Source organism: Bactrocera oleae, chromosome 4, assembly GCF_042242935.1.
Source record: "Bactrocera oleae isolate idBacOlea1 chromosome 4, idBacOlea1, whole genome shotgun sequence".
NCBI classification, from domain to species: Eukaryota; Metazoa; Arthropoda; class Insecta; order Diptera; family Tephritidae; genus Bactrocera; species Bactrocera oleae.
This window is the reverse complement of record NC_091538.1, coordinates 14,160,194-14,172,705: the sequence shown is the minus strand read 5'-3', so window position 1 is coordinate 14,172,705 and position 12,512 is coordinate 14,160,194. Positions and strand designations below refer to the sequence as shown.

General features: G+C 33.6%; 1 protein-coding gene across 1 annotated transcript; it reads right to left on the bottom strand.

The window, feature by feature from the left end:
* Positions 1 to 4,037: 4,037 nt before the first annotated feature.
* Positions 4,038 to 5,839, bottom strand: DCTN2-p50 (dynactin subunit 2). Its single transcript, XM_014242095.3, has 4 exons — positions 5,653 to 5,839; positions 5,061 to 5,544; positions 4,537 to 4,977; positions 4,038 to 4,453 (listed from the first exon to the last, which is right to left on the bottom strand). The coding sequence occupies exons 1-4, from the start codon at positions 5,686 to 5,688 to the stop codon at positions 4,269 to 4,271; spliced, it is 1,146 nt and encodes a 381-aa protein (XP_014097570.1). The 5' UTR covers positions 5,689 to 5,839; the 3' UTR covers positions 4,038 to 4,268.
* Positions 5,840 to 12,512: the final 6,673 nt, after the last annotated feature.

Sequence of the window (12,512 nt, the reverse complement as noted above, 5' to 3'; positions counted from 1 at the left end):
TAAAAAATATCACAAGTAATGTCATTAATCACATCCCTCCATTGCATTTACATTGAAAATTGTTACGAAATGCTCACAAATTTTACAAAAAATTTGATTAACAACTCATAATGTTTGCTAATTTGAGAATTAATAAAAAAGTTGTTAATTGGCTTTGAGTTATGTATGGCTTGAAGATCCACAATCGCTTAAATGTATGTTATAGATATGTTCTGCATCGTTCTAAAAAAGCTCTTGAAAATATTTAAACTTAAAAGCTCACAAGGGTTATTTATTTGATTTATAAAATGGATCTGATACTTAAATATAAGGCGTAAACTTTTTTTAGAAACATTTAAAAAAAGCTCTCCAAAAATTTTAAGCTTGCAAAGATTACAAAATTTAATTATATGATACCTACAAAAAAGCTCTCTAAAACATTTAAGCTTAAAAGCTTTGAAAACCCGACTCATTAAAACGACTTAATTTTAAAAGTTGGTGCTTGTAGTATTTATGCTGCAAAAAATCGCATAGAATGCAAATATTTATTTACGCTATCAATGCTTTTTTCTACTATCTTTGGAAGCTTGCATCGATTCTTCAAACTCGCATGGTTGGTATGCTCTATGATCTATAAAATTGCTGTACTCAAAAGATTTGAATTTTTAAAAGCTTTACCAAGAATTTCAGCTTTCCTAAAGTGTAACTCCACTTTTAAAAACTGTAAAAAACTTCAAAAAACGTCTAAGCTTTCAAAGTTCTATTTTTTTTCTAATTATTTAAAATTTTAAATACGCTTATACGATTATTGTTTTTGCTAGCGGTGATTGTAATTTTCGTGTTGCATGGTTGCGAAGAGCTTAAAAAGCACAACTTTTTTAAAAGCTTTCTTCAATTAGGTATCGGTTGCTGTAATTATAGAGGTGCAAGCGCTTGTGTTAAGCTTTCATGTGTGAAAAATAAAATATTTTTGTGATTCCTAATTTTCAAAGTTAAAATAATATTTAAAAAAGCGTGCAATTGTCTTCAAACACAAAATTTTATATATGTATTTGTTTACAATTTCTGACTTAAAAAAAAGTATTATTTTGTTTTTGATTCAAACACAGTAGCTTACTCGCTTTTTTTTTTTTGGAAACGAGCATTTTGAATAAAAGCTTTCACTACACAACTTTAAATTGTGAAAGCTTTTAAGCGCATACTTTTATAGCGCGCTTTCGTTGTTCTCTATTAGGGAACGAACGTTAAGCGTAGAGTATGGTAAGCGAGTTTGCTGTCTGAGAATAAATTTATTGTTATTGAAAAATAATTTTATAGTTTGAAATTTTTTAAAAATATATTTCAAAGCTTTTAAGCGCAGCTTGTGCTTTTAGTTGTCAATGTTTGCATAGTGAAAGCTATTTTTGTTTTTTTAATATTGTTTTTATATATATATTTTTTTTATTTTATATTTTTTAAAACCTTTTTATATTTTTTTTTAAGTTTTTTAGATTTCTAAATTGTAAATAATAATTAAATTTTGTTGAAACTATCAAAAGTACGGAACTAAAAAGTTTGATGTGAAAATTCAAAACAATTAATTATAAAATAATGAATACAAAATCAAAGGAAAATTACAAACTAAGCAGTTATTGATATTAAAAATTACAACAACAAAAAAATAAAAAATTGTACAACACTTTCGAAACAGATATATGTATGTATACACTGAGAAAAATATATACACACACTTACATATGTAACAAATAGTAAGAGGCAACAATAAGTTATTTAAATAAATGTCTTATACTCTGAGAAAAAAAAATTAAAATTATACAAAAAGTGAGAACTGCATTGTGGGCAATTTAACAGGCATTTAGGTGCGTTGTAGCAGAAAATAGAACAACAAAAACAGCAAAAGTATATTAAATAATATTAAAAATATATATACATACAAATATAGCCATCAAAAACATACACAGCATAGCAAAAACTCAAATACATACACCATACAGCACACATTTGCATTAAGCCATATAAACATACATAGACCAACATACATACATACATACACCATTCATTATATACCTAAATGACATATAAACACAAAAATATCTACATATAAGTATAGTAAAATGAGGAAAATGGTGAAGCATTATATTTAAAGGATTTAAAAAATAAAATTGAAAAGTTGAGATTAATAATTAATATATACAGACATACGAGTATAGTGGAAAGCAGCAGCAAAACATAATGCAAACATGTATACATAAAGCGGGAATTAAGCAGTGAAAGTAAAAGTATATATAAAAAATTGATATTAAAGGCGAAAAATGTATGAAAATTTATTCAAAACTAAATGTGTACTATCTCAAGATATTATACGACGTGAGCGTATCACTATTATTACTTATAATTATTATATTATGATTATTATTACTATTATGATTATGATTATGAATAATATAAATAAAAAGGCTTTAAATAAAAATTGTAAAATAACCAAAAGCAACTTTAATTAACAAAAGTTAAAAGCAAAAAAAGAAATGGTAAGAGTTTTCTGAACATAATAACTCCGCTAAGCATTTATCAATGTTGTATTTATTACACAGTATTACACAGTATTATACACTTACCCTAGAATAAACGGTTTACGAAATACGCCAATACTAATAACTGAAAACAACGGTAATAACCAAATAAACATTCATTTTAGCATTCGCTTCATTTTGTTAAAGTTCGCACTGTTATGACTTGCATTTAATCACACATATTCCTTTCATATATAATATGTTAAATTTTGTTACTCATTTTCTGCCCTTTACGCAATTACAACCATTTAATTTGTCTTCCTTTTAATATTCTTCGCTTCGGTTCGAAATACTCGTTTTAGTCGTAAACGGATGTGTTTTAGTTACGTTTTCGCCATTGACAAAGTAACGAAAGCAATATGAAAAATCAGATTAGTTCTATTCCAGTTTGTTCCCCATTCGAAAAGTGCGAAAATTTCGTTGTGTTAAAATTGAGTGTTTTGAATCAGAGAACTTATTCTATTATGTTATTCTAAGTTCTCTGTTTGAATATTCTTCATAAGTGTAAAATTTAATTAAAGTCAGTGTATTTTACATTTGCATAATATAGAAAATGTTGGTTTTATATCTGCAACACTCAAAGTCTGCTATAAACCAGCTCAAAGTGTTTATCGTGATGTGCTTGTTTCTACGCCTCTATCGAAGACACTTGTTTCATATTGCCATTTGAACAGAAAAACCAAAATATTATTTCATTAAATCAATGGTAAATATTTCCACAATCCTATCCATTTACTTCATACTTGTACATTCAATATAAAACTATAAGTTTAGGGAATTACTATATTCAGTTCAAATTATCAATTTTCTTCTCTTTGTATATAGATACAATACAACAAATGTTTATCGTTGCATTGCGAACAAATGTTAACTTTGGTTGTTGTTATTGTTGTTGTTGTAACGGTTATCTAGTCCCCGCTTGGATGATAAGTGATAGTTTGGTTGTCGTCGAGGTCATCTAATGGGAGGCCCAAGAAACAGGGTTAAGTGGTTAACTTTGGTAGTTTGATTTGGTGAAGTTAGTTATTTCTAGATATGTTACTAGAAATAGTATTAGTAGAAAAAAACCCTTCTAGCTTTTGAATCGGCGTACATGCAAACTACTGAATTCAAATTAATATACTAGCACGTCTGGACTGCAATGTTAAAAAGCCCCGATTTCACCAGTGATTTCTACACAGTAAGACGACTGGTAGAATGCACCAAAAGTCACTTGATTCGACTCAACAAATGCTTTCTTTCAGTGATAGTGACCGAAATAGTGAAAAATTTTCGTTATATTATGCGGGCGCTATGGTAAAGTACTTCTACTCATATATTCTCGCGGTAGTTGTCCTTCTTATTATATGAGAATCAATTACCATATAATGCGCTTCTCAGTTACAAAAAAAAAAAAAAAATTTAATAATAATAATTTTGTATGTCTAGTGCAAAATGTTTGCTTTCAAAAAGTCTGCTGCTACCTGCTAGGCTAAGGAAAATGTATAATTTCAATTTATTTCAAAGCACATTAACTTTTATTGACATAAAAATGTTTTTTGCAACTTAATGCTGATTTGAAATCAACCAAAGAAGTGTTCACAGTTAATGTTTAACTTAAAAAGACAGTTACAGTACTTGCGTTTTGAGATGATGGAAACAAATTAAATTATTTATTTATTTAAGAGATAAGCAGTTGCTTTCGTGAGTAAAATGTGTGTGCAACTGTTTATATATTTTTTATTTCTTGACCGCAATCGCTTGCACACGCTCCTCTACTTTGGCAACCTCCTTGTTCATGGTTTCCAGATTTTGCGCAAATGTTTCTTGCACCGAATGTAGCAGTTCTTTGTTGCTTACCAAGCTGGTTGCAATTGTAGTTTGTTTCTCCTCAATTTCAGCGATTATTTTAGCGAAATTCATAGCTGTTTTATAAAATAAAATATAAAAATATATAAATCAATCACAATTTATTTCACTTAACACCACAACCACATCGTATGCTCACCATATTTGTGCAACGACTCAAGCGCTTGCATACGTTCAATTATATCAGGCAATATTTCAGCCACTGGCTCGGTACGTTTCGCAATCTCATAGAGCTCGATAACTTTTTGATCACGCTTGGCATCATCGGTGGAACCACTCGATTTTTCAGCAATCGCATCCATTTTACCTGTGAGTGTAGTGAGACGCGTCTCGATGACATCCAACTTGTCGGGTTGTAACAGTGCTGTTTTAGTGCTCAACTGATGCACTGCCTCCAATACGTTTGTGGTGTTTGTAATGGCGGTAAGACGACTGAGCTTCTCTGGTTGTGCGCCAATAGCTTGTTCCAGTTGATGCAAACGATGTTCTAGCTTAGCAATGCGTGCAGATGCAGCCAAGTCTGTGCCTGGTGTTGGTATGGCGGTTAGTAGACCAGATTTTTTGAATTCCTCCACTTGACCTGCATAAAATAATTGCAATTAGTAATAATTAATTTAAAAAAGTTGTTGTCGTACTATTTTAAAATATTTTTGAAAAACCCACCAATTAATTGCTTAACTTCCTTATCAGCTGCCGACGGCGCTTGCTCTTTGCCTAGCACTTGCTCCAAACGTAAAGAGTCCAATACTTTTGTTGCCGTTGCAATAACGGTTGCCACAGCATCGTATGAATCTTTTTCTTCCTGTGCAATTTTGCGATCCACTTGCAGCGCTGCCACTTCATCCATCAATTCGTTCATTTCGCATTGTAGACGTCGACATTTCTGTACCGGTGTCTCCTTTTCACCCAAACCGACTAACTCGTATTCACCGAAGCGCGCATCGTAGCCTTTACACAGACGCCGACCAATGCGATCGGAAAAATCGACGCTACCATCAAGCGAAGCGCCACGGAAACGATTGTAGGCATCACGCGTTGAGATGTGCATACGCTCGATAGACTCATTATCCGGCTCCTCCTCATAGTAATCCGATGTATCAGGCTCGCCATTATCGGGCGTTTCATAGACATCGGGTTGGTCATAAGCCTAATAAAGAGTGAAGTAACATATAAAATCGGTTCAAGGTGCGGTATTCTTATGTGAGTCAGGCATATTGAATTTCCAATTATGGCCGCACTGCCTTTGCATACTTACAATTCCCGGTAAGTTTTCGAACTTTGGATCCGCCATTATTATAGGCAGTGCTGTATTTTTTGGCAAACAAACCCGTAATTTTTATATTTCGCAGGGTACAAAACACTTTCAAAGCGCAGCGCAAAATTTTTTACTTTGCACAAAATACAAAAATCTATATGTGAAACAACAACAATGTTGTGTAGTAAGAAATGTCAAAACACTGATGTCATCTGTTACGTATTTTGCTGCTAATTGTGGTACAATGTGGAATGGAACGAGATAGGGTGTTCACAAAAAATAATATTTGTTTACGGTTGACGTAGCGTAACTTAAGGTATGAGTTATTAGTTTACCTGTTTGTCGGGTTAATTACGTTTTTAGGTATAGTCAGAGACATGGAAAAATAATAATTTTATATCATTGTCTTTGAAAGTAAATTTTTTTATTTTCTTTTTAAATAGAAACATAGCATCATTAAATAAGGTTCCGACTTGACTTGAACCAAATTTGAATAAAGAAAAAAATGCAAAAGTACTGGCTGTTTGTGTTGATCCAGTTCCAAAGAAAACTTCTTCCGGTGTTTAACACTAAACCTTCGAAATTTATCAATAATCAATCGGATAAACAAAAAAAAAGGTTATTTTGATAATTAATAATCAAGTGGCTGATCGAAGCTTGTTTTTCTTTTTTTTTATTAACAATATGGCAACGGCAGGAAAATTATTTCGAAATTTTCGGGGAATAACCAACATTTAATGGTTTATATAAAATAGAAATTACAAAAAATAAAAAAAAATTCTTCAATCAAGCGCTAGTCTCTGTTGTTTTCAAAAAGCTGTTTAAATTTCATTGAAATCCACCGAGCTGTTTTCGAGCTACAGTGGTCACCAGTTCAAAGCACATAGTTATGAAAAAAATGTATTTAAAGTTTTACATGAACGTTTCAGAGCGTCAGAGAACCCTTTGCTAATTATCGAATAACTCGAAAAGTATACATTTGTCGGATTTACTTAAAATTTACATCAAATCTTATTAGATAATGTGAAGATGAGCTCCCAACTTCAGCCGACTGCCGTAACATGCGTCTGTGAATGTCAACATCTGGCTCTTGAAACCAGAAGCTCGTCTGACAAGGTCATCTAATAAATGAATGCTTGGTTTAGGCCCCATGCACCGATCCCATGAGTTTATTCGCCCAGCGGTCAACCTCCTGTTCCCTGCGCTGTCATAATAACTATAAAGCGTACACGCTCAAAAAGCTGTCGATCGGACTGTCTTTAAATGCTGCTGCCTCGGCTTGTTGCTCATTTGGCGCATTATTGTGTTCAGCGTTGCAATCATTGCTGCCGCAAGGATAATAAGGATAACGTAGCATTGCATTTACACGCTGCCATAGCGATGATGCTGCAAAATAACAACTACAACAACTACTTAACCGGTTACAGTAAGGAAATGGCGATAAAAGCATTAAAGTGTTGCCGTTGGCAATGCCATTGCCTACCACAAAGCTACCCACTTTTTGTTCGCATCTCACACCGCGACCACCTGCACGTCTTCACTGCATTAATGAATGCCCACAGCTCGCAGCGCCGGGCTATTTTGTTTTTACACTTTCCCCTCCCCCTCTCTCCGTCTTCCGCTTTCGCTTGCGCCATCCTCCCTTTGGATTACTACATTTTATATATTTTGTTGGTATTCCTTGCGGCTAAAATTAAGATCTACTTTGTAATTTTGTCATTTCATTTAACGTGTGCGCGCTGTGGGGCGAGCGGCGTGCGAATACTTGGAAAGCGTCATTTGGTGAAATGCCTTTGCGATTATGCAAAAAGCTCTTAGCGTCAGTTTGTTGCTTATCATTTTCCAGCGACGCAAGGCATTCGAGCATAAAATTTATATGTCATCTAACTGTTTTTTTGTCGCGCTTACCGTAAATAGTTGTTGTTTGAAGGTGAAGTGCTAGTTGAAAATTCTTCAATGAGTTGTCGCAGTGAAAGTTATTGAAATTACGCACAAAATGAGTCACAAAATGCTCAGCTGCTTCAATGGGCGAACGTTCAAGGATAATGCCGTAAGCTAAATCTTACTATAATATTAAAAAACTAGAAGGTGGCAGTGTAAGGATAGTTTATGACATATTCTTTTTTACTTGTTTGAGGCGATAATTCACCAAGCAATTTAAGTCGGCTTCACAATAGCTTAACAGTTGTATGAAGTACATCATATGTTTCCTTTTTTACTGCGTGCTTTTAACTTGAAGGAGTCTTCGCTGTTGTTCTCGTGGCAACAGAAAATATTCCTTAAATAATTTTAAGAAACACTGCCAAGTGGTAAGCCCTTGGCTTTATAAAAAGTTGGAGCTCGTTCCGATAACGTGGCACCAACTGTCATGAAAGCATTTAGAAGGAAGTCAGACTACCATCAGTATGTGTATTGTGTCAGCTCGTAGGGACTTCTGAGCTGTATAAGTTCAAGCTTTGATTGATTTTCGGTTGAAGCTCGGTTAGATAAATATTAACTTAACCAATATTTATACATCTACTATATGGATCGTCTCATAATTGTTTGATATATCTGTGTGTTCGCTCTTTTGAAGCTTGGAACTAGAATTTGAAGCTATTTAGGTACCGTACACAACAGCTGTCAAAAATAACACATGTCTTTCACATTTAGGGTTAGTATACTTTCGCAAATTGCCAAATCCAAATCAAGTTCTTGTAAGGAATCTTTCGTATTTGTGCAGGGTATTATAGCTTCGGTGTAACCGAAGTTAACGTTTTTTCTTGTTTATAACTGAAGTTGTAACGAAGTTGACAAATTGTGTTGTGATGACCATATATGCCCCACATTCGGTCAAATTATTAAATTAGACAAAATGTTCACACAAATTAACTCAAAATTTTGGTCGCTTCCCACATTTTTCTGTGTTTTATTAAAAAAAAAAAACTTCTTCTACTCTAAAAAAACACCTTTTATAACGCTTTATATCCTACCATTTCCTACAGGGTTTGAATTTAAAATTCGTACGCAATGTTAATCCACAAAATATTCCGCCTTTTGCAAGCAATGCAATTTGTACACTCGGCCCACTGGCATACCTCTTGCAAGACTTCCGAAATCAATGACCAGGAAGCGCAAGAATGCACGAAAATACGTAATGTCAACAAATCCCAACAAGCGTTATGCGTGTACGTATGTACATATGTATGTATGTATGCTTGTGCGTGCGTTTGTATGGGTTTGAGCTAATCAAATGAAGCACACCTTTCGAAGCGTTCGAAGCTGGAGATGAAATTGTAATGCCAACAACAAACAAAGAAACGTTGCAAAGAGCAAAGTGTCAGGAAGAAAATATTGTTTGTTGTACAACAACAAATATAAATACATATATACTATGTTATAAAGTTTTTGTGTGTCTGTGTTCAGCAACACTTGTGTGTCACATAACTTGCGGCAGGTCCAGACGTTGCAGTCGCAAAGCGATAAACACACGCTTTGCCACATGTTAGCTTGAGACTTTCTCGGCTTTTCTCGTTTAGTGATTTTTCGAAAATTTTCGCTTGGTTTGCCAGCCAAGGTGAAGTGACTGAGGTGGAAAAATTTGGAAAGTGTTAAAGTGCTCATGCGGAGAGTATGTGGCGCGTAAGGCAGAGCGTGTGTGTTGAAGGACACAAGCACGTTGCTTCACTTGTGGCTTATGTGTGGGCATGGCTAGGTATGCGTGTTTATATAGTTTTTGTGGGTAATATTGTTAGTTTACACTGAAGTTGCTCGAGCAGATTTCACAGGCGCATACATACAAAGCTGCTTATTTATTTTGTTATTGGTCTGTATCTAAGTTGAAAACTTGTTAGCAAAAGCGATTGGTTGATGCTCTACATATATATTAGGGTGTAGCGAAAAATTGTTTTTTTTTTGCTAAGCCTAGGGTAAAATTTGTAGTTTATAAAAAAAGAAAATGTTTGGAGAAAAATTGTTTTTTTAACATCTAGAGGTCTAGAGGATTACTTACTTACTTTTAAAGTAAATTTCGAGTTAAAATTGTAGACAGGTGTTCTAGAAGCTGTGGAGTCTCCTTTCTGGCCCATTGAAAGTTATTAACTTAAAAAAATTTTTGTGGTTATTATTGGAGTTTTAAAAAAAGTCTTAAACGACAACATGCTTTCCTTAAGTGTTAAAATAAATTTTGAGTCAAAAACCGTCAAATTATATTTTTATATAAATATGAAGAGTTTAAACCATAAAAAAAATGTTTTTTTCCAAAAAAAGAATTTTACTTTAAAAGCCTCTAGATGTTAATAAAAAAAAATTTTCCAAAAATTTTCTTTCTTTATAATCTACAAATTTTACCCTCAGACTAAGCAATAAAAATGTTTTTTCGCTCCACCCTATTATATATGTACCTATGTATATACATATATTATAAAATAAATATTTTACTGAATTTAATACACCTTAAGTTCAGTAAATTTTAGAAACGCAATTTTTCAAGAAGAAAATTTCATTGAAGTCTCCTTTAGAACTTGAGGCTGGTATAGTGTATTTTTTCGAGTATATAAACCATTAAATTTTTTGCCAACTTTTCTTGCGAGCAAAATTTTTGGTCGTTTAGAATTGCTTAGAACACTGTATGAGGTTAAAATAACAACGGTTCTATTATCTAATCATATGTCAGTTCTTCGAAAAACATGAGGTGCAACAAATTTTAGGCGCGTTTCTACCCAAAATAAGTTAGTTGTAAGCTTATGCCATTTAGAAAGTAATTTCTTAACGTCCCTCTCATAGAAACACTCGTACTTATTGGCAAAGAACTGGTACGGTCGATTTTCACAGCTTCTCTTAAAGCGAATTTTTAGCAGAAAAATCACTTGCTATAGACAGAGATCATTTGTAATCACTTAGTGCTAGGTCCGCACTATAAGGTGGTTTATAAGAACCTCTCAGCCAAGCTACCGCAGCTTCTGGCGAGTCACTAACGATGTGTGTCGCCTGGCATTGTACTGATGGAAATCAATTCATCTTCTATTGATCCAAGCTGGAAGTTTCTAGGCGATGGTTTTCTGAAGTTGGTCCATATGTTGACACTACAGGTACGAATACAGAGTTTGTTCGAAGGGGAGCGGCTCATAGTAGATGATTCCCTGCCAATCTCAGCAAACATATGACAACATTTTCTTCACCGTCAATTCTGATTTCACTGCCGTTTGCGCCGGCTCAACGCAATTCGACCGCGAACGTTTTCACTTGGCTTTGTGAAAAGTGTTGTGTTCAAAAATAATACAAAAATATTAATTTCTTGATGTTATTTTGACTCAAAGCTCTACCCAGTCACTACTTTAGTAAATATGTATGAATCTGCATAATTCGCAATGCTTTTAATTATACTTAAATTATTTATAAGCTTTTCGCATTCAAGAAGAATCTCCGTTTTATTTCAACACAAACTGCAGGTGGTTTTTCAGTTCTGAATTCGCATTCAATTTAGTAACAAAATACTCCGAATTTTCATTTAACTCCATAAGTTAGAAATTAAATTCTTGTAAAGATTTCGCATCCGCTCACATTGCCAAGTGTTTCTAGCACCACAAAAATGACTAAATAAATTTTTGAAGCTAAGCAAAACTCGCTGAGTGGCTGCAGAACGCACAAGCTTACTGTCTTTTAGTGTCAGTAGGGAGAAAAGTGGCATTGCTGTTTGTCTGCCATTTTGTATTTTCGTATTTGCAACAAAAATTTATTATCCCCACAGGAGATCAAATCTGACAGAGAACAGCTTAGAAGACACACTTAAATATGTCCCTATTCACAACCAAGTAGATACTTATACGAATGGAAAGAAGTACATAAGTAAATACATACATTTGTGTGGCGAAGTTAGTCCTTGTTGTAGGTGTTAGAAATGTTGGAGTCGTGTCGAGTTTACTGTGTGCGAAAAGTTTGTCTGCAACATTTCTTTTTTGTCATAAGTAACATATTACTGCGATTATTTGCGCTATATACTGTGAAAAAATGCCGTCAAAACTTGTGTAACCAAGCTTAAAGCTCTTTTCAACAAGTATTTAAAGTGAAATATAAACTAAACTTCGATATTTGTAGTACAAGTAATTAAGCCGCAGACCCAACGAAGAATCGAAGAGTATTTTTTTTGTCTTGAATTTGGTCTAACGAGTGCGCAAAATTTCTTATTAAACGATGCTAAAAACTAGCAAAGTTTAAATCTAGATGTTGTAGAGTTTTTTGAACCATCTGAGTTATGTTTCCGATCGGATCACTTTACAATGCATTCTTGATGAGTTGTTTATGCAAACAAGTTTGCAATTTGTACCCCGTATGAACACAATTCAGAACCGCATTGAGGTAAAAACGCGTTTCTAAAGAAACTTGCTTTTTATTGAAGAAATAATTGATTTCGTTTTACTAGAGCTTATTTTCAACATTTTATATTTTAAAACGCTTTATGGACAGAATTTAAATTTTTTGTGTTTAAATTGGTATTACCTAGAATATTACTAGGGTTAAGTTGAAAGTACACCGGACCAAAAGCGGTTGCACTCAAGCCAGCGCTATGCTCATTAAGTGAATCCCAACTAAGCACCAAAGTATGTTGGTGTTCCAAGACCTAAGGTTTTCTTCTAATGTCCATCGCTTTAAGTAACCTTTAGTAGAGCTGCATTGTTTTTTGATAGTCGTTGGAATGCAAGCTCGGTCTGGAAAGAGTGAATAATTCTTCCGCTTTTTTGTCTTCTGTTAAACGCGCAAACTCTACCTAAGCGACCGAGTTGTAGCCATTTTGCTGAAGCTGCCTTCAATTCGAACTCATATCAAGAATTTCAACATATAACAATAATTTAAGTTCTTTTTTCTCAGTGTAAGTAATAATA

Excerpts from the sequence above, each read along its gene's own strand:
- DCTN2-p50 (XM_014242095.3), bottom strand. The coding sequence starts at position 5,688 with ATGGCGGATCCAAAGTTCGAAAACTTACCGGGAATT. Across the intron at positions 5,545-5,652 it reads TCGAAAACTTACCGGGAATT|GCTTATGACCAACCCGATGT; the intron begins GTAAGTATGCAA and ends ACTCTTTATTAG. Across the intron at positions 4,978-5,060 it reads GGAAGTTAAGCAATTAATTG|GTCAAGTGGAGGAATTCAAA; the intron begins GTGGGTTTTTCA and ends TATTTTATGCAG.